Below are 22,715 nucleotides of genomic sequence, written 5' to 3'. Positions count from 1 at the left end.
TGCCCTCAACAGGAGCAGAGCTTGGAACACTTACCTGTGACACACACAGCCCCATAGGATGACATCACCATCAAAAAAAAAAAACCAAAAAAAACCCTTTCTGGGCAGAGATTAACATGAATGCAAGCTCTTATTCTGAGAAAGGCTGAAAGAACGTGGAAGCAGATCCTGTGAGGAGATTCATCCAGTCCTCCTAGCAGTTTGTAGTATTCCCATTTACAATTAACTTTTGCTGCTCACGCTCTCAGAATTTTCAAGGAACATTTTCGTGTAAATTGAAAATAAGTAAATTCAAACAAACAAGCCAAACACTCAGGCAAATATACAGCAACCCCCCACCATTTCCTTCTTGCAAGACAAAAAACACCTGTGAACTATCAGGAGAGCCAAAGAACATTTTACCACAATGGCAACCTCATTTGTGTCAACAAGAGCTGGGCACTACAAACCATTTAATGCCCCTATACCATGAAAACCAGAAAAACAGCACTCATGACCAGTATTTTCTGGGAATTTTTTGTGTCTGTCTGTAAGAAGAACACCCACAAACCAAAATATCATCACTCCACACCCCCCAAAAAGCCCCACAGAGTGCTTTACTTCTGGTTAGAAGAGGATACAGTGAAAACAGTTTTTTTATGTATTAAAATACTGCCCAGCAGGCAAAGAGGGGTAGGATAAAAAAGGCAGGATCTTTGAATGATGCATGCGTAAAAAAGGCCTTCCCTGCTGACCCATCAAGAGTGACACCATCGCCTTCTTACACTACTGCCCTGAGAGGAGCACACATGCTCTGAATTATTGTTATTAATTGGACTGAAGAGGTTGTTATGCTTTCTAATGACATCAGAATTATAGCTGGCAAGGATGGCTCTACCCAAAACATTCAGTACCTACTCCACTTCAGCTTCAGTTCCATGAAAAGCCTACCAGGCACCCCAAAAACACCTCTGGGATGTGCAGCTGAGTACTCCAGATTAGGTCTGCTGCTACCAACACAGAGCTGAAAGAGATGAGCCAGAGAAATCTGAATACATTCACCTCTTTTGATGGATGGGTGGATGGATCTAAAAGAACAAAATGAATGTTCTAAGGAAGGCCCATCAGGGAACAATTTTTGCAAGGAAAAGAAGCATCACAGAAGTTCCACTGTGTTGCTGCTGCAGATCAGCTCTATTCATGCACTTTGCTGTTACAATTCAGCATCCTTCTCCCTCTCCCACATTTTTACAGAGCTTAACAATCCACAAGATGAGTCCTGCCAGCTCCCCAAACCACCCTGCTGTATTTCCTCCTCCAACCACAGCATTTATTCACAGGCAAGAACAGCTCCTTTCTGCAACCACTTCAATTACACAAGCCTGCTGCACACCCATCAACCTACAAAACAATCTCCCTAACAATGGGATGCAGCTTTTTGTCTGCCTTTCACCCCAGCCCAGGTTGAGTTCTGCCTCCCTGGAGAATTGGCTTTGATCATGGCTCACACTGCAGGTTATTCACACACACCAACAGACAAAATCCAGCTACTCCACACCACGTGAGCCCTTCCTAATACTCTAGCTGGACATAACAGTGCCTGCATTTCCTATTATTTCCTATTATTCCTATTATTATTGACCAGTTATTTCATCTAGTCTTGCACACCACCTGTGACTCACAGGCCTGGGCCATGGAGGCAATTATTTATTGCCTTCTAAAAACCCAAAAAAACCCATGTGATGCCACAAGAACAGCCACCATTAACCTGATCTGCAGCCAACTGTAGAATGTGAAAAAATTACTTAAAGCAGGTTATTCCTTCCTCAAGCAATGCTGAAAATGCTAACACTATTATTGTAACACCTGTACTTGTCTGATGAGCTCCCCAGTGGGTAGCCTCTATTCTTGTCAAAGTGACTTAACCATTAACTCCATTTAAAGATGATCTAGCTAACTGGGACAAATTTGGCCTTGGTCTCAGGCTGTAATACAGGTCTAGGTCACAAAGTCAACCCAATGAAATGCTGTTGTTAACAGAGACATCGTTTGAACTATTTCTAGGAAGAGTTCTTAAAGGCTGCAAAATCATCCTTTGCAGGTTACAGCAGGTATCCTGAATTTTAACTCCACTAGTAAAGAGTTTGAGCTCCTGGGATAAGGAAAATTTAAAAAAAAAAGGTAACTGAACCATCCTTCCCAAAACAGAGTATTGTCCACACACCAATAATAAAAGACTGCTAACACACAGGAAAGGCTTGGACAGCCACTGAAAATTATTCTCCACTTCTTAAGTCAGTAGTGGAACATTTTATTTTAAAAGCAGAAAAAAAATAAAGCAGTAGAACACATCTCAAAATGTACTCAGTTTGCTGGATTAGCTTAAGCTAGCATTAGCAAAAAAACTCAGTAGTTGCACTATTCCAGACAACTTGTTGACAAATACGTTGTCTGGGAGCAGCTGGTCAAAATCTCTTGTTAAGATTCTGATTCTGACCCAAAAAGTGACTTGCTAAATCACAAAAATATTTTGCCTTTTTTTTTCCCCTTCAATAAGGTATTTTTATGCTGATTTACTTATTCCAATTATTTTTAGCCATTTTCTGAACTTTTTTTCTTCCACTCTTTCTGATTTCACTTTCAGTTTTTTTGTTGTTTTTGTTTGGTGAGAAACAGAGGAAAATAGGAGACCAAAAATGCTACAAAACGATTACAGATAATATCTACCTCCCATCCTTAGTTCACCAGCATCCCAAGAAAAACACCAAACAACAAAATTCCTGCTGTTTAGCAGCTAGAACCACTCAAGTCTCTGGAAAATAAAAAGGTATTTTCCCCTCTTCTAACACACCTTCCATACATTCCAGTTCTTTGAACATCTGCAAATATTCTCCTTCCATGTCAATGAAACTCATCCAGGAATTAAGGGATTTTTTCCAAAGAAGAGCTCTCTTCTTAACTGGTAGGAAGTGACACCAGAAGATGCCTCATAGTCTGCTACTTAAAAAGCCTTAAAGCTTGCTGTGATACCCCACACCACCTCTTCTATTTTCTCTGTTTAAGCAGTGTCCCTCCCTCTGCTGCTTTCCAAGCATCTTCTACACACCCCTCCAGCACAAGGGGATCAACAGCTTTCAAAAGAAGCACTGAAAAGGAAACAGTGCTCAGGTTCTCCTTCCTGCAGCTGAATATCTGAAGGCACTTTTGGTATCCTCTGTACAACAGACAACAACAGTAATTACTCTTCCTACTATTACTGGTTCACATTTTAAGCTTAATCATGTGGTTTCATCAAAGTGCTCTACTCATGAGATTAGGCATTAGGAAAAAAATTGTTCCCTGTGAGGATGGTGAGGCCCTGGCAGAGGTTTCCCAGAGAAGCTGAGGCTGCCCCATCCCTGGAAGAGTCCAAGGTGAGGTTGGATGGGGCTTGGAGCAACCTGGGATAGTGGAAGGTGTCCCTGGCCATGGTAGAGGAGTGAAAGGAGATGATCATCAAGGTGCCCCTTCCAACCCAAACCACTCTGTGATTCTATGAATATAAAAGAGAATCAGAAGCATGGATGGGATTTGAAGACCCCTTTCCCACTGGCTACGAATGGAAATTATGAGTCTGAAATATTTTCTACAATGTAAATCTCTGCTAGCAAAGCCAGCAGTGACATGTTTTAAAGTCAGCGGCTGCAGTGAGGGGACAAATAATTGTACTATGAACTGGTGAGGACCTAAAGCAGATCACTTCCTACAACATCACGTTTAACTCTTGGGTTCTGATGCAACTTCTGGTTTCCTCTTAATGACCAAACGAAGATGCTTTTGGTGCAAAGCTGCCTGCTGCCATTTGGGTTGCAATAAAAATATTAAGCGGCACCTTAGACAATTAAATTCTTGCTCTGAGGCACCTCTTACCATTAGAGTCCTCCACTTCTTCAGCAGGAGTGTGGTTCTTGGAGGTGTGGTGGGCGTGTGAGGCTGCAAGGTTGACAATGCGGGGTCTTGGTAGTGTCAGTGCTTTCCCATGCACTTTCAAGGAGTGCTCTTTCAGCTGGCTGATTGTCATGGTGGAAAATGAGCAGGAGGAACATTTGTAGGCATGTTCACCTGGGTGAGCGAAATACAGGCAAGTCATCAGCTCACAAAAGAAACAAAATGGGGCCCTCACACTTCTCCTACTCAACTTGGCAGTAAAATTCTCATGGACTCTTCAGAGAAAAGACTGATCCCAAAGGAAACAAGCTATGCATGTCTCCTTGATGGAGCAGTCTGGAGTGGGTGTAGACACCTGCTTTGGACCAAAGTATCACTTTCTGGCAACTGCAGATCCTTGTACAGCGGCTGATGTCAAGAAAAACAGAGATCAGACTTTCAGCATGCCTGTGTTGCATGGTATGGGAAGAAAACAGACTCTGGGATGAAAATGGAGCAACTTAACCACAGCACTTCCAAATTTGTTTGGGAGCACAGCGACTAGAGATGGTGAAGTTGTTTGTTTCTGCATGCAGCACATCCAGCGTCATTATTAATGAAGCAAGAAGGACACTACAAAACTCTAACAAAGGGCCCTCCACAAACAAAAAAGAAAGAAAGGAAAAAAAAATTTTAAAAAAGTGTGTGGTGTAATTTGGGAAAGGTTACAGTTTTCCTTAAGAAAAACCTGCCATTAGGCAGCATCAGTCTTCAAAGAAGTGGCAACCAAGTCAAGGCTGGCGAACACGGCAATGCCAAGTACAAAAAAAGGGTGTATCTACCAGGCTGTGTGGAAGTGTGTTATGAGAAACCACCAAAAGAAGTGAAAGAACAGAAGTAATGCACAGTAGTGGATTTAATTTTGAATACATTCCAAGCCATAGAGACAGCAAACAAGGGGAAACAAATCCTGATACAAGATTTGTTTTGCACAGAGGCATGGAGGCAACTGGAACACAAAGTGAAACTGTCCCAACACAAACAATGTGATATTATATACAGGTGCCAAGTTATTGTTTTGGAAGTGCCACTTCCAGGTACAAGATTAACACTGGCCACACATGGGTTGTACAAAAGGTGCCAAAATTAATACAGAAGCAAAATATTCATGAACAGCAACAGAAGAACGAGAGTTTTGGTAATGGATGAACCAGAAAATGTTTTCCACCTCTTGACAAATCCAGCAAAGAAGGTTCTCAAGCAGCACTGTTTCCCACACCAGAAATAAATGAACCAAAAGAGAATATGAAAACACAGCAGCCATTCAGAGTAAGCACACCTGAAATTATGAGCAAGCATCCTCCACAAAACTCCCACCCCTGTCCTCCAGAAAAACCATGCTAATCATCAGGACAAAATACAAACTCTTAGAACGCCCTTTTTTGGTGCATCTGAAAAAGAACACTCAAAGAGTCTGAAGTGGTGAAACAAAAAGCTCCCCTTTGTGTTTTTCCAAGTGACATTCCTCACCTGTGCATTGCACGAATTACACATTTCCGTTTTGCAAACAGAAATACAACATTTCTTGAGTGGCACGCACAACGAGTTGCTCAATGGAACACAATAATTTAAGGACAAAAGATATTCCAAGGTTACAAGATACCAGTGAGATACAGGTATAGACCTTCATGGCTTTGTCAGTGTAAGAGATTCCTGGATGACAACAAGCACCAACCATTAACTTAAAAGCACCACAAGACATTAAAGCAAATAAAAGATGATTACATACCAAGCAGCCTGGACACACTAATAAATATGGCACTATTCATTTCCAATGGACATCACAGCATGAAAGGATGTGCCTGATTGCAGAGGAAAAGCTACAGTTTGGCCCAACAGAAGTCTTCTGCACTTTTTTTGACTGCTAGTTTTGCATCTCACCAAGTGATCATATTAATACACATGCAAATAAATAAATGTAAGCATTTATGTAGTGGGTCTCAACACTTGATATGTACTCAAAGCACTATGTTCCAGAATACACAGAAACTGAACAGGACCAATGCTCTTATATTACAATCACCCATTTCTGCATTTCCAGAGTAATTGCTGATTAAGAAATTGGTAACAAGGATTCCTCAAAAACACAAGCAAAAAAAAAGAAAGGAAAAAAAGATAAAGAATAGGTGAAAAAGTTCAGATGAAAACAACAGAGAGCCCGTTTAGAGTAACTGTAAACTGTTTTGCTCCATGCCAAAGGAGATGGCACGCACACTGGATGAAAAACAAATGCCAGAAACACTGGTACCAGCTGTCACACAAGAGCGGATTTTGTAGTTCACTGAATTTTGATTCACACCCAGAAAATGAGGCAGACTGAGTAAAATACTTCAGGATTCAGGATTTTATGGACTTTTAAAGATCTCCAGGAGATTTCAGGGAAAATTCAGGAGGACTGAAGTTTTAAATTCTGAGTAAGTGGATAATGAGACGACTGACATTTGAATAAAAAAAAAGTAACATAAGAGAGGTTCAGTGAACCACCATGCCATTGAAAAACTGGGGAGTCTGAGGAAGCCAGACATGCTTGTTCAGTAATACATTTTTCTGAATGACTGAGTCAAAACACACCAAAGCAAAGTTCTGACTGAAAAACATACAAGCCACTTTTCTGTGACGTGACCATCCACTTGGTAGAAATGGGACTGAGGCAGAAACATCCATAAGCCTTTGGAAACCCTATTACCCAAGTCACTGTGCAAGCACTATCTAGGCAACCATGAAATTGTGTTCTTGTAGAATGCAAAACATGGCCCTGGCAAGGGGTGTCTGTCCACTAAACAAAGCTCAGAAGCATGAATTCTTAATAAATAAATTAATGAATTTCATAGAGAGAAGTGTGAAGAAAATATTAGTTGCATGGTAACTTTGGGTCTAATTATCTGGCAGGTTCAAGCAAGGAGCCCAGCTGTGTAATAGCATACAGAAAACATTACTTAATGGTTGGTGAAAATAAAGAACCATGGCTCATCCACACAGGACGTGGGATTCTGTGAACTGGAACTGCTGCACACAGTTGGATTTCCTAGAAGGGACAGAATGCCACAGCCCTCCCATACAAAAGGAAGGTGGCAAAAGTTAAGCTAATCTATTTTATCCATCTAAGTACAGAAACTGGCACAAGCTCTGTGAAATCCACAAAAATATACAGGAAACAAAGTACACAAGACCATCAATCCCTCCTGTATTTCTGTAGATGAAAAATGCCTCTGGATCAATGGCAACAATATTTTTCTTTTTTGTATCAGCAGACAGCTACAAATTTCTTACGCCTTTTCTCCCCATTTTTCCACTTTCCTCCACCCCAGAGTATATGGCTTTGAGTAAGCAAATACTAAGAAAAGGAACATATTTGTGGGTCTTTTTATCAGAAACTCTTGTTCAAGGAGTTTCTACTCACAACTTTTAAACAGCTGGGCTAGTTCTCAGATTTTGAGACTGGTCACTATCCTATTATTTGCACCAGAGTGCATGTTTGGACTGCAAACCAAAAGATAACCTTTCAATGAAGGATGTGTGACGGTGCCAAGAGTCTACAGCCAAGGAATAAAGATGAGGAAATCCTCACTTAAAAAGTGAGGAAGTCTCACTTTTTAATAATCAAAGGTGCAACAATTTCAGGTGACCTACTCTGTGTGACACATCACCTTCCCAACTCCTGTTCCTCAGAAGTATGTCTTGCTTGATTGCTGGTATGGATTCCATACTGAAATACAGAGATTTGCAAGACAAATTTCCACGTTTGGTAATGCAATTTTGACATTCTCAGTCTGTTGCACACAGACCTGACTCCCAGTGTTTACAGGGTTAGGTTTTAACAGGAAAGCCAGCATTAGACTCTACCAAAAACCAGGGTGCTGTTCACAGTCTTTTTCCCAGAGTCACCTAAAGCACAAACAAAAATGCAAAGAGCAGAGCAATGCTCACTGCCAGTTTTGTTATGGCATCTATGGTATAAGCCATGAAATCCACTTGGAGAAAAGCAGAAATAAGGGAAAAAATATCATTCATGTAAGAGAAAAGAGAAGAAAAAAGTTCGTGAAGTACCCATCAATTTAAATCCTTGCCCTTCCCAAACTCCCACTTAGCCCAACAGATTCTGTTGGCTGTCCAGCCGCAATTGCGACCCTCAGAAAAAACCTTACCCAGCTCTGGTGACAAAACACGTGGTTCAACCCAGCATCTGTGATCAGCCACAAGAACACAGTGGGCCATTTCAGCTGCAAGACTGAGAGGGCAGAACTTACCAGTGTGAGCCTTGAGGATATGGGTTTTCAGGCGGCTGTTGTAGGAGGACTTGAAGGGGCAGAGCTTGCAGCGGAACGGCTTGTGGTGCCCGTGGTGGGTCTGCATGTGGCGGTCCAGGCTTGAGGAGAGACAGAAAAGGGTCAATTGTTTCAGCTGTGCCTTCAGAGGCAGAGCAAAGCACTTTACAGCAACAGCAGAGCAAGTAAGGGTCCTCTTTCACTCTCTCTCCAGCAAATTCAACAGGTCTGCTCGCACAGTGAAGGCAAATCTAGTGTCAAGGAAAGGAGCAGAGCTGACACCAATTCTGTATATGCAGAGAGCAAGCCACCTAAATAAACTTATAGGGCAAGATTAGTATAAATTAAGTTATGCATGATCCAGACTGAGAGGACCAGCTGAAGAAACATGAAACAGGCAAGAAATTATTTTCTTATTAAATTGTTGTTACACAATTTTTCTCCTGCCAAACATTTTTTGTGAAAATATGTATGTCCCCTCTTGCCCTGGTGATCAAGAGTAAAAAAAAAAATAATAATTTTTTGTTGACCAGCTTTACTGAGGAAGCCTTCTTTTGGTTACAGCAGCAAAAGCAGATTAGAGATCCTGCTCTGGGGAGGGTGCCAGCAGGCTACAATTGATGAGTTCCAGGATTAAAAGGCAGCAGAGTTTCAGAAGCAGCAGCGTAGGAGATTCTACATGAAGCTCAGCAGGAGAAGAAGGGGTGGCAAAGACCAGCCTCTACTTTCTTCAGGGAAAATGGAAGTACCAGCAGCCTGAATACTGTGAAGTGATCAAAAACTGCTCTCGACACAATTTGTCCTAGCAGCTCAGTAAAGTTTGGAGTAGAAAAAAGGATGCTTCCCACATTTTCTAACAGAAGATCAAATTCATTCTAACTGAGTGAATCCTGCAGAGCTCTGCAGTTCCTACGCTGTGGCTGACAGACATGAATTCACTGTCTCTGGGTGGCAGGCAGGTAGTCTGAGCCCAAGCTGTAAATATTTCCAGTACAGCCCTCCACTTTGGACACATTTATGCTTTGTGATCTGGTCTTGGCTTGAGTCATCTCATGCACAGCGATGGAACAACAACGGGGCAGAGACACTACAGGAGTTGCAATTTGCCAAAACTGCCCTCCACCCTCACCTCAGTTCTAGATGTATTTCAGGCATAGCTCTTTTCATTTGTCCTAAATTGTCCTGCTCTTTTACAGAGTATCAACATGTAGCTCAAATAGCAGCTGTTCCAGCCCTGTCACACTACACAAGATTTCACGTGATCTTTAGTCCCACACTGACAAGAGCCCAAGCCAGAAAATCCCTGTTTACAAGAGCTAACACTGAAGCCTGTGTATTCAAACATCTGATAACAGCAAAAAAATAGAAAATGAACTTGTATCTCCTCTCAGGGTCACCTCATACAAATGCAACTTAGCAGAAATCCAGGATGGAGTTTGGGACCAGACAAAATGCACAACTTTTCCAGAGAAATAGGGGAAAATGTCTCCTAAATGAGTAAGGCTTTGAAGACTCGCAGTGAATACTTCATAAAACAAAACTTGTTTTAAACAGCCTCCAGGGCATGAGATTACTTAACAATTAAAGCAGACTGCCAAAGAGGTATGTAATACATATTAAGTTATTATAAATATACATACCTTAAGGTATTCAACATGGCAGTAATTAAAACTGTATTCACAACTACACAGTTTGCCAGCTGCACTCTTGCAGAAGGAGGTTTTATAGTTTTGGTCAGATCTGGGAGAATAGTGGGCTGTTTAAACATTTGGCTTGGGTTCCTTCACCGACCTAATCTCCCAGGGGAATAATTGCATCAGAAACAAAAATAAAATAAGCAAACAGCTTCAACAACAGAGACCACACCTATCATCAAGTTAGGTGGTGAGCTCTTCCCAGCCATCCACCACTTTTTGATTCACCCATCCTGCAACTTCTGGGACATGACTTATCCTTAGCAGGAAACAGAGTGACTAGGCACCAAACTCAACAAAAGTCTGACTGTTGAAGCAAGTTTGCAGGCAAACAGCAAGCCCTGCAGGGGCTCCCCTCACTTGCCAGCCTTGCCAAAACAGGGTGGGATACACCCAGCAGTGCACATCCTTCCCCCAAGTACCTCTCCTAGCCTTGGCTGCTCAACTCTGGGGACCTTTCCTACTGTGGCATCAATTTGCAATGCTGTGACACCAGCAGAAACTTTGCTTTTTAACACAAGGAACTAAAAAATGTCTTCTCTTCCACATGCATTTGATTGCAAAATGGTGACGTCATCACCAAATTTAAGACTGCTGCATCAAATGAGCACCTGGATCTGCCTCCTTTTGTTAAAACAGTGAACAAGCATCTCTCTCCCCAGAAATTAAGAGGAAACACAGACCTGTGAATCAGGTCCGGGTGCCATGGGAAGATATATCACAAACCCCATTTTTGGGGAGGGATATATATTTTTTTATTATTAAAATAATTTTTAAAACTGACAAACTTAAAGCTAAGTCAAATCTCAGGGAAAAATTGACAAGAAATGTGACTATTAATGATGAGCATATATCAGACAAGGAAGCAGGATGAGGGAGTCACTCATTCAACACACTGTTATAAATTTGAAATATTTAACTGAAACTGCATGCCATAACTAAGAAAAGAAGTCTGATTTAAGGTAAATTTATGACACTGTTTTAACATTAGAAATGAAAACTCAGCCAACAAAAAAAGCAGTAATTACAAACAAGGTAGCTATATGCAGCAGAAGTTTCTCAAATATGTAAGATTAACTTTTCTCTTTTTGGCTTGTTAATTCTCATGCATTTTACAAAGGTGCAAAAGTGGTGGGGCTGCACTGTTTGCACACTGAAATAATCCTTATTCTTTGGCTTGCATGCTTCTCCCCTGCATGCAAAAAGAGGGCTGACATGAATTCAGGAACACACAGAGGTGCAATCTTTTACAAACAGCCAATCACAACGGCCAAAGACTTTGCAGTGTGGAAAATAAGGTAAACACCACGAGAAAAGTGTGGCTCAACATAAATGCAGGTGAGCTCTCCTTCAGTGTCAGCCCATAAACCAGCACCGCTAGCTGGCGATTCTTTAGGAAACCAAAAATAATTTTAAAAAATTTAAAGAAAGAAAAAACAAAAAGAAAAAAAAAAAAAAAAAAAAAAAAAAAAGCAAAAGCCACAACTTACTTGTGCCTGAAAGCAGAGACAAAGGAGCAATACTGGCAGCTGTACTTGTCTTCCCGGGCAAACATGGCCAGAGCCAAGTGACTCCTCTCGTGGGACCGCAGACCCTGCATAGACATCAAAACCCGGTCACACTGGCTGCAGTGGTAGCCCCCAGGCCTGGCTTCATCTTCCAGGGATGCTCCATATTCAGCTTCTGTAAATTCCACAATGCCAGGGTCTTTGGCTCCCTCAAAACCCTCCATCAAAGTTCTGTTTGAAGGATCTTCAGCTTCCTGCTAAAAAAGACATATCCCCCCAAAGCCATCAATTCTCTCTCCCTTCTGCCCCTCAGGCTTTTCCCTGTGTTCACCAGAACCTCCAGGCTTCCCACTGCTTTATTTCTCAAAACATATCCCTACACAAGCTCCACATCAATGGCTTTCTGAAAAAAAAGACCTATTCTTGGGAGAGAAAAACATAATTACATCTATTACATAGATGTATGCATATGTAAAAAAAACCAAAAAACAACTCATTCCTTGAGCAAGTTTGTGTCAGATCATGCAAAAAGACAAGAAACCTATCTTTCCATGGTCTTGGTGTGACTCTTCTAAACTTGATCAGATAATAATTAGTAAGTTACAGAGAAGTTAATTTTAGTTTATTTTGCTCTAGCTGACTGTAGCTACCCTGCAGACTAATATAACTGTCTACTCTTCAATAGACTTTGTTCATCAGCATCAAACTCACAAGAAACAAGCTAGAACAAGCTAGCATCAAACGCTCAAGAAGCAAGTAGACTAAGACCCTAGAACCCTCCAAAAATACAGAGCAAACAGAAAAAGTCCTTTTTTTTAGTCTCTTTCATAACCTTCCTTTCCCATTTCTAACCAGAGCATGTATTTGTGCAGCTACTTAAACACCCTCTAAGAGGCATTTCCAGCACATTCTTTAGGCCATGGCTTTCAGCTTTTGTTCCCTGATGCAAGATTTTATTAACTCAAAAGAAAGCACTGCACAAGCATCACTTGAGAATTGAGAAGAAGGAAAGGACTCTTAGGAGAGAAGCATCTGAATCTGTCAGGAGTACTAGGTGAGAAGGTAAGGAAAGGTCAGTGGTAGGGCAAAGAAAGCTCTCTTAGGTGGGGAGAGTAAGGCTGTGAAGGACAGGGCTTCATCACAAAAAGCAGATTATGTCACCAAAAAAGGCCTGTCACTCATGCAGCTGGAGCCTCTGACAAGAGCTAATTCCCACAGCCTTGCTTCACTTTCACTTCCCCTGCCAATAAACATCCTGGAAATCAGACTTTGGAACACCACCTGTCCTTGGAGATATCATAGGAGGCATCCCCTTTCCACAGGGAGAAAGGAACAACATGTTTGCACCTAATCACCTGGAGGGGATCACTGGCTCAGCTGGCCACTGAATGCTTTGTCTGGAGCCAGTGTGCAAATTCCATGTGGAAAGGTGCACCACAAGCAGCTTCACACATTTGTATGTGCACACTTCCTCTTCCTAAAATAAAAATCATATACATACAGAGAAAAAAAAAAAGGAAACAAACGACTCTTTTTGAGCTTAACTAAGTAGAAATGTAGCCCATAAAACAGCTGGGAAAGTTTCCTGCTCATAAACCGTCTTTTGGTCATCAACGACACCAACTCCTTTGTGTCTGAGAAGAAATGAGAATTAGAGAGTCTTCATGCCCCTGGATCAGGAGTGAAAAGAAGTTAAAAAACATCTTGAAACGAACCAAACACACTTCAGAAACTCAGTGTTAGATTAAAACATAATGCGGAACCGGAATGCCCGGTTCAAAACCCATCCAGCTACACGAGAGCCCTCCACAGGTTATCAACGAGGCCTTTCTTTCAAACAATGCAAGTAGTTTCAGTCCCTTTCAGTCACCTTTCAGGAATTCTTACCTTTACAGTGGCCGACACAGAAGAGACATTCCCATACTGGACATGCTTGCGGAGGTGATTACAGATGGCTCTGAGTGTTGGATGGACTTCCACGCAAAACTTGCACTTGTAGCCAACCACCTTCCTCTCCTTGAGTTTTGAAACATCCTCCAAGTGTCCAAAAGCCTGTTTGAGCACACAAGCACAAACCACTGAAGCAGGTTTTGCCACCTCGTTTTTTAGGAGCACAGACCAGACTTCAGACCTGATGTTACACTTGATGTCCAGTCTTGCAGAACTGCAAGGTCAATTTCTGCTGAGATCATTAATTCCTACAAAGTACATGGACAAGACATCTGTGCAGAAGAAACATTCATTTTATGGCTAACAGCGGTACTCTAGAAGACCATTTTGGTTTGGCCTGAATCTGTGCCTCCTCCTCCACGACCCCAGAACTTCCCCAACTTCTGTGCAAAGCTTTTCCTGAGCAAGTGTATTTTTTCAAACTGAAGCAGAAGGAAGGGGGAAGTGGTCAAGAAATGGAGAAACAATTTGGTCCTCTCCTTATGAGGCACCTGCCCAAAGCTCCTGTCACCAGACAGATCTGTGTCATGCTAACCCCGAGTGCTCAATGAGACAAAGGACTGAGAGAGAGAAGGTTGAGAAGAAAACTGATGTGTTATTCAGAGGAACATGGAAGAAGGGGATGGGACATTTTGTAGAGAAAGTACATGGCAGCCTTGCTACAAAAGAACAAGCAAGTGTCAGACACGGATGGCCCTCCAGAAGCGTGGGAGGGAGGAAAGAAGATAAAGAAAATACATAAGGAAGCGGTAGGAAGGAACAAGGTTTCCTACAGAACCTAGGGAGGATGGATGAGGAAATTAAAGCAGGATGTGTAATTGACTTATGGAGCTCACTGGCACTCTGAGTCATTCATTAGCCTGTGGTCATTTGGCTGTCAAAGAGAACATGCAAGTGGGCACTGGTGGGCTCCCTGGTGGGGAGCAGGGGGCAGAGAAAGAGACCAGACACACAAATCCTTACCCTCTCTTGTTTGAAATCTGCAAAAGCACCATCTGCATATTTCTGCTTGCTCAAAAGCTGCTTCCTCCTCTCCTGACGTTTGGCACGCTTCTGGAATTCCTCATTGTGACCATTCAAGTGTGCAGTCAGCTCTGCTGTGCTATGCAATTTTGTATCACAGTGCTTGCACTGGTAGACAGGGCTCTGAGAGCGGGTGCCGCTTCCAAGTATGGAAAAGTCCCTCTTCAAATCCTTGCTGTGGTGGTCAGTGTAATGCATGCACAGCAGCTCTGCTGTGCTGAAGGACAGCTTGAAACATTTAATGCACCTGAAGGGAAGCCACTCGATTTCCTGAGCCTCAGCCTCCACCTCAGGCTTTTCAAAGTCGTTCCTCTCCTCGGCTGGGGCTGGTTTTTCATGCTCATCAGCGTACACGGCAGTGAAATATCCCCCCAGCTTGCTGGCGTGCTGCTTCTTGGGGAAAACACCGGGGTGACGCTTCATGTAGTGGGACACGATGCCCTTCTTGCTGAAGGACTGGAAGGAACAGAGCGAGCACTTCTTCTTCTCCACAGCCCTCCTCAGCTCCTCGCTGAGCTGAGGAGTGTCATCCTTGGGAGGAGATGGAATGATCACTTTATTGGGTTTGTCGCTTACTGTCCTGGAGGCTGCCAGGCAGTGGGTGTAGTAAGCATCGATGTCATGTCTTTTCTGGTAGTGTGCCGCAAGCCCTTTGCGGATGGGGTTGGTGTAGGAGCACAGGGCACACTTGAAGAGGTTGTTCTTGCCCTCCGGCTGCGCCCGGACGTTGTTGTGTTTGATGCGGTAGTGTCTTGCTATCCCCTTCCGGGTGGAGCAGAAATATTTACAGAGCTGACACCGGAAAACTGTGTGAGACACTAGGTGAGAACTGGAGAAATGAGGCGCTGGCATGGAGACCTCCCCAACGTCCTCAGCAGCAATTTCTGGGGAGGCCTTGATTTCGGTCACCATGTCTGGCTCCACTGAGGCAGACACCTTTGGCGGTGACTGGGCAAAAACGTCGAACTCGGGCTGGTTGTGGTACTTCTCATAGTGGATTTTCAGCTTCTCGAGGGTTCCGTGGGTGTAGGGGCAGAGTTTGCAGCGGTAAGCACCATAGCCTTGCTTGAAAATCCTGCTTGTCTCTTCCACGTCGTTCTGAGCTATGTCAGTTGACTGCTCCACATCGTGCACAAAGTCCTCAGCAGTGACTTTCACTGACGGGTGACGCTTCTGGTAGTGTGTGAGGACGCCATGAATGCGTGTATTAATGTAGGGGCAGTGCCTGCACTTGTACACAGCCCCTGGGTTAATGTCTATATCCTGAGCAAAGTCTGCTGCCTTCACTTTCATGCCAGGATGCTTTTTGCCATAATGTGTCAGGAGGCCATGCAGGTTGTTGTACTCAGACTGGCACACTGTACACTGGTATGGAGTGGAGGAGATGGCAGGATTTGCAGAAGCCAGCTGGACAGTTTTCTCATGGGAAAGGCTGGGATCCTCTGCACACTCTGCATCCTGATCCATCTGTGGCGTTGCTATCTGGTCTTCAGATTCCATCCTGACCGCACCTTCATCAGGCTGTGGCATGGTTTTCTCAGCAGTATCTTTCTCCTTGATGATATCTAACAACACAGATTCATCTCCATTCATGGCCCAAGGGTGAAATGCTTGGTAGTGATTGGTGATATCCCAAATAGAAGATGCTTCAAAAATGCAGTCTCTGCATTTATAGGTCTTCATCTCTGTTGGCATCACTAGGGCAGGAGGAGAAGGATCGGGACCTGCCCAGAGTTTGGTGGCCATGTAGGTATAATCAACATAATGCTCAGGATGCCTCCTTTGGTAATGCACAAGCAAGCCACTCGGCTCTGTGTGTGAATAAATGCACCATTCACAGTGATAACCAGCTTCTATCAAGCCATCCAGAAACGCCCACCTCAGTATGGATGTCACCGTGGCCTTCAGATTCGGGTGGTCCTTCTTGATATGCTTCCTCAATGCATAGAAGTAAGGGGAGGTGTAGCTGCACTGCCTGCACTTGAGGGCTCTCAGCTTGGACTTGTCCCGCTCGGCACCGGAGGCATGGGCGGGCAGGCTGCCAGCCGATTTCTTCTGCCCACGGTCACAGAGGCTCCTGATGGTGGCCGTGTGCTGCCTGATCACGTCCGCGTTGGCTTTGAAGTCGCGGTGCTTCTTCTGGTAGTGGATGAGCACACCCTTCACCGTCCTGTTCCCGTAGTCGCAGTGCTGGCAGAAGAACATCTCGTTCTCCGGAGGGTTCATGGAGCCCTCGCGGCCCAGCTGCTGCATGGACACTGGCGGCCTCTGGATGCCCGGGGGCAGCTCCCCTGCCCTCATCATGGCTGCGGTCGGCGGGGCCTGCCTGATGTACTTGGCTGTGACCTTGATCTCCGGGTGTCTCTTCTGGTAGTGGACGAGCACCCCCACAACAGAGCGGTTGCTGTAGGAGCAGTGCTTGCAGTAGTAGAGCTCCGTAGAGAGGTCTGGGGGTGGTGGAGGGGGTGGTGGAGGCTGAGAGCCCAAGCTGGAGAGCTTTGGGGAGATGGGGGCCCCCAGCTCAAAGGACATTTGGGCGAGGGCAGAGCCCCTGTCAACAGAGACTACGCGCATGGTCTTCTGGATCCTGAAATATGAGGCCTTTTCTTCAGGGTGCTTTTTCTGGTAGTGCACCAGAACTGAATGCATGTTAGGGCTTGCAAATGAGCACACGTCACAGTCATAAACAACCACAGTGTTAACTGAAGGTTCCTTCTGATTTTCACATTCAGGACTGAAACTCTTGGTGGCACTTTTGTTAAAACCAGCTGGCACACCAGTCCCGCGAGCCACGGGGGTGGAGGTTGCCATAGTTTTTGGAGCAGAATTCAAGATCTCTCTCAGCGTCTGAGACTCTGTGTTCAGCCCTTCTTGCTGCTCAACAACATAGCTCGAAAATATCATTGCATTGTTAATTTTCACTGTGGGATGCATTCTTTGGTAATGTGGCATCAGGCTTCTAACATTTGGGCTTGTGTAAGAGCAGAAGCGGCAGCGGTAAATCAGATCAGAATGATCAAAGTTCAGTACATTCATAGCTTCAGGATGATGCTCCCCATAATGCTGCTGCAGGTCTTCAAAATTTGTGTAGTCAATGTAGCACTCGAGACACCGGTACACTGCACTGTGATCATTGGGATCCAGGATGTACCTAAAGCTGAATTTGATGTAGGGATGCATGCGCTGGTAGTGGGTGCTAACACTCCTGGCAGATTTGTTGCTGAAATCACAGTGTTTGCAATAGTAAAGCCTGCCAGAGTCGCTGAACTCCGAGTTCTCGTTGTTCTGGTCGGTACCATACATGTTGGACTGGCTGCCCAGAACAGAGGCATTAGGGCTCTGATGGTCCTTCATGCTGACAGCAGAGTAGTAGTCTTCCTCATCCTCAGACAAAGTGAGCTCAATCTCCGCCCCATTGGTGGAATTGTAGTCATGCTGCATGCTCCTGAAGCTCGCCTCCTTCTGGGAATCGTTAGCCTCCCTGCCCCACATTTGCTGGGGTGCGTAAGAACTGGAAACCTCTATCATTGGTTCTGTTTGCTCTTCCTCTCTGTCCAACTCCACCTCTATCTCCACCTCATTGTCGTCCTCCTCTTCCTCATCATCCTCTACGTTAATCACAGAATCCTCCTGCTGTTTGTTTTGGCTGATCTTGCTCTGCAGGTTGCTCGCTATTTCGTCAATCCTAGTTCTCTTTTTCACGGGAGAGAGATCCAAAGGGAAGTCATTTGAGACCTTCCTAGGGGCTTTTGCAACAAAGTTATTTTTAGATGAGAGCCCAAGGATGGAGGTCTGGCTCTTCTTCACTGTGCTGGCAGAGGGATGAGCATCTGCCTCGCTCTCCTGCGGTGCGTTTGACTGCGGCCCATCGTATTTTGGCAAGTTGTCACAGAAGGAATGCTTGTGCTGCTGATGAACTCTGAGGCCCTTCAAAGTGGTGGTGGAATAGTTGCACAACGTGCACTTGTATGGATGCTGTGAATGGGGCTGGGGTGACTGCTGCTGCTGCTGCTGCTGCTGCTGCTGCTGCTGCTGTTGCTGCTGCTGCTGCGGTTGCGGCTGGGGCGGCTGCGGCTGCACGGGTTCCATCATCCCGGCTGACTTCCTGCCGTTGATATTCCCACTCTCGTAGGACACCGTGCTGTCGTTCAGGGACGAGGCAATGCTCTCAGCCTGGGAGTTCATGGTGTCCCAGTCGGATGTTGCTCCTGTGTGGCACTGCTTGTGGGCACCGAGCTTCAGGGAACTCTTGCAGGTGAAGGGGCACTCGTCACACTTGTAGACAGCCGTCTTCCCAGACAGGTGGATGTTCTCAATGTGACGGGAAATACTTCGGCGGTGCATCGTCAGGAAAGGGCAGAAAGGACACTGGAACCTGTTCATGTATCTCCTGAAAGGAATCCCCTTTGTTTCCAATAGTTTGTTGCCATCAGATCCCATCAGCTGCTCTGCAGACATTCCTGAGGTCTGGTGATCCATGGAGTTTAAGCCATTCTCGCTGTCCATTTCATTTAGCTCTTCATCTGAGCTGGAGTCATTTAGCATACTGCTTGTTTCCAGGTCAGCAGAAGAATTCGTCATATCAGCAATTCCATAGCGGGATCTGTCAGACAAATTAACCATGCCCGAGTTGTGAGGTGACTTAGGCTTCATTTGAGGGTAAGACACAGAAGAAAACTTCGAAGATGTAGAAGAGTTGGGCCTGATGAGTGAATTGCCCATAGATCCCCTGAAGTTTGAGACATTAGCACTCGACATCTCACGTCCTGTAGTGTTCATGGACATGTAGTTCGAGTTTGGAGAGGCACTCTGGGCACTCTTACTCTGCACCTCGGGTGTGCTGGTTCCATCCTGCTGCTGCCTCAGGCTGGACAGGATTTTCACCATGCTGCGGTGCTTCTTCATCATGTGGTCACACCAGCGTTCCCTCCGAGGTGTCTGGTAGCTGCACCACTCACAGCAAAAGTTGCCCCTAGACTTGGTCAGGGGCTTGACCATCGACTCCAAAATGCTCCGCTCCACCACCTCTGCTGGCAGCTCCTTGCAGGGTTCCTGCACTGGCACAGAAGCAGACGTTGATTCAGACACAGCAGCAGCAGCAGCAGCAGCAGCAGCAGGAGCTGAACTCTCTTTCAGGTTGTTTTTGTGATACATTTTCTGGTGCTTAATAATCCTTGCACGCCTGGGTGACTTGTAGGTGCAGAACTGGCAACTGAAAACTTTACCAAACCCTTCATGCATCATGATGTTGTAATTTAGGGAACTAGAAGCTGGTGGCCCCACTGAGCTCCCCCCAGCCTGTGCTCCATGAACCTTCCGTGTGTGCTCTATGAGGAGGTTTTTGGAACGGAAGTAACGCACACAGAACTTGCACTGGAAAAACTTGCTGGTTGGTTTAGGGTTTGGAGCCATATGCTGGCCATAGAAAGTTTGGCTCTGGCTATAGTAACTTCCAGTCCCCATCTGACTTGTTGCATTTTGCCCTAAAATGAGAATTAAGGTGTATATGTAAATTTGTAAATAAAATCAAAAAAGGCTTTTCCTTCACCCACCCTGTATGCTTCAGAATGTAACCACACCCTGAACTGACAACCATTACAGGACTCCCTCACTTGTTTATGGTAATATCTACACATCTGGCAATGGTCAGAAAAGTGACCATTATGCATAATTTCTACATATAAATGACTGTGGTGTACAGTTTTGGGTGGATAGTTTCCAAAATTACCTTCCGGGGGTGGATAAAACTAGTTTCAGTTTGAAAACTAACAAAAGTTGTAATTTTGAGGTGGTTCATGGTAGTGAAGAACAACCACGAAAAGCTGAAAATGAAAAATCTGTATGAAGAACCCCATGAAAAGAAGCTGGGAAATAAAACCATCCTCCATGCTTGCATTTGCAGGGAAAAAAAAAAAAAGCCATGGTCAGAGCCAGTATGGCTGATGGCATATCTGCTTTGCTGACACAGCCATAAAGATAATGCATATTTTTAAGCCACAATTAAGACAGAAACCAAAACACACTGAAGTAAGACACATGTAAAATAGGGGGGTAAGAGCTGAGATCTTAAGAGCTGAGATCAGTCTTGGAGTTGAGATTTACCTGCTATGTCATCTGCAATTGCGAATTCATCCTTTACAGAAGAAAATTCAACCTCGGTCTGGTTGCTGGCGTTGATGGAACCAGACCTTGGCTGGGTAGGGCTCTCCTCAGAGACATCAGTTGGCTGCAGGAAAGCAGTGTGAACATCCTGAATGTGAGCTTTTAGGTCTTCGTAAGATGGAGCTCGAAAATCGCAGCCATCACACTGCAGGACCTCCATGGTTCAGGATAATCTTTTACATTAGAAAAATCTGCAAGAGAAACAGGAGAAGAAGAAGAAGAACGGTATGAGTTTACAGCAGCGTTTTTGGAACAAATCCTGGGAATACCAAGGTAACACCAAGCTTTTGATGACTCAGTCACATGCAGAGATTCCACAAACACAGCGGCGTGGAACTCAACCTTTCCTTACCCTATTAAGAAGCGTCTGCTCAGATCCACAAGAAGTCCTATCTAGGTAGCTCACAAGCTGCTGACTCAACTCTCTGACAAGTGACTACTGATCCAGTGGACTTTGTCCTCTTGGCTTTTCCATTACATTGGGCTGTTTTTTTCAGAATTTGATCTTGTTCAAAGACCACAGCCCATGTGTAGAGAAATGGCACATTACTCCCAGTCATACACTGGAATCTACAATCAGAAAACAGCAGCTTCTGCCTTCAGGAGACACACTCTAAGCTTCCTGGAAGTTGCCAAGTCCTGCCTCATTCAGTACCATGCATCAAAAGCTTCCACAGGGAGAAATCTGTCTTCATAGCATACTACTATTGGTCCTGATATTGAAAACCTAGACCTAACAGCAAGGTTAGATACTTACACAAACCCAAGGCAGAATACTTTGCTCTGCCCTACTTCCACCAAGCTTTTAAGGGCACCTCCACTCTTTGTTAAAATGTTTACAGTTTCATTTCAGTCTATTCTAGGGACAAGACCTTTGTGCCTTTAGCAGTCTAGGGGATGGAGACAGCCGGAGGAAGAAAAAGACAGCAACGGGAATAACCATACTGAAAAAGTACAATGGAAACATGAGTTACAAAGACTCAAGAGCCATTATGACTTCCCTGATTTATCCAAAAGCCCTGCATACTTTCAAGTAGAAAGCAACACAAGACAGAGTGAAGAACAGTGGTTCAGTTGTGACAATTAATCCTGCGACAGAGGGCTGTCGCCCTGAAGGACAGGAGACACAAAGCACAAGCCAAACAAAAGACTTAGACCCTCCTACCCTGTGTGCAGTGCTCAGGCACAAGAGCCACCTTCCTATGCTAATACAGCAATTGCCTCTTTAAGCTTCCATGCATCTGCTGGAAAAGGATGACAAATGGAGCATTTCAGAGGTCCAAGACACAGCAGCAGTACACAGCAATTTAAATCCCATGTGTTTGTTGTGTGTGGAGTATGAAGGAAGCAACCTAACAAAGTGAGGAGAATGCTCACAGAAACAAGAGAGTCACAGAAACAAGAGAGGGTACTGCACCAGGATTTTAGATGAAAGAATGCTTCTTCTGATAGCCTGGAAAATAAACTTCTAGCTGGTCAAACTCCGGACAGTCCTCTCCTCACATTTACCTACAGTACTTTGCAGGCTGCACAGCGTCCTTTCTCTCCCCCCACTCCCTCTCACCACCAATAAAGAAAATGAACGCTGCACCAGCTTCTTTTCAGCTAACAAAGTTACAATAATCGAGATACTCAAGCTTTTATGTCCAAGCACCAGACCAAATTGTGTGGAAGAGGTTGCTATCTGCTCTGGATCAAATTACAGCAGTGAATGAAGCCCCACCCCACGTCTCCTTTAGCACAGTCCATTAGACCTGAAAACAAATTTTTCCATGGAGCAGACGACTCCTGCATTTAGAGCACTTCACAGAAAAGCAGATCATCCAGTTTTCACTACCCATCCCCCAAGCTTAGTCCTTTCATCTCAGCCAAACAAGCCACAGCTCCACTGAATGTGTTTATCACACTTTCAAGAGATATGAGCCCCTGCGTCACTGAAGCTTTAAGACTCACTAAGCTGCCCTAGTCCTCTGAGCTTTGGGAGCAGCCATTTTAGCTCAGACAACTCCTGCACTCAGAGCCTCGGAGCTCCTTGCCTGTGCACAACATGGCCTCACTTATCTCAGCTTCAGCTCAAGCACACCAGCCTTTTTTTCTTTTTCTTTTTTTTTTTTTTTCTTTTTTTCTTCCCCACCCTTTTTGAACTCCTCCTCCTCAAGGTGATGCTT

The 22,715-nt window shown here is 44.5% G+C and overlaps 1 protein-coding gene across 5 annotated transcripts in view; it reads right to left on the bottom strand.

Annotated features, from left to right (window-relative positions):
• Window positions 1-22,715, bottom strand: part of ZNF462 (zinc finger protein 462) — an 88,891-nt gene that overhangs the window by 28,451 nt on the left and 37,725 nt on the right. For 3 of the 5 annotated variants that reach the window (XM_030968795.1, XM_030968796.1, XM_030968797.1), the window contains exons 2-7: window positions 20,488-20,738; window positions 14,326-19,868; window positions 13,300-13,464; window positions 11,395-11,498; window positions 8,193-8,311; window positions 3,889-4,080 (exon numbers count right to left, since the gene is read on the bottom strand). In XM_030968795.1, coding sequence (XP_030824655.1) covers window positions 3,889-4,080; window positions 8,193-8,311; window positions 11,395-11,498; window positions 13,300-13,464; window positions 14,326-19,868; window positions 20,488-20,707 — 6,343 coding nt within the window. In that variant the 5' untranslated portion in view covers window positions 20,708-20,738. The remainder of the gene's footprint in view (window positions 1-3,888; window positions 4,081-8,192; window positions 8,312-11,394; window positions 11,499-13,299; window positions 13,465-14,325; window positions 19,869-20,487; window positions 20,739-22,715) is intronic. The other 2 variants (XM_030968799.1, XM_030968798.1) reach the window with 2 other exon arrangements.

This window comes from Camarhynchus parvulus, chromosome Z (assembly GCF_901933205.1).
Source record: "Camarhynchus parvulus chromosome Z, STF_HiC, whole genome shotgun sequence".
Lineage (NCBI taxonomy): Eukaryota > Metazoa > Chordata > Aves > Passeriformes > Thraupidae > Camarhynchus > Camarhynchus parvulus.
The sequence above is the reverse complement of the archived record's forward strand: the minus strand, read 5'-3'. Positions and strand labels throughout refer to the sequence as shown.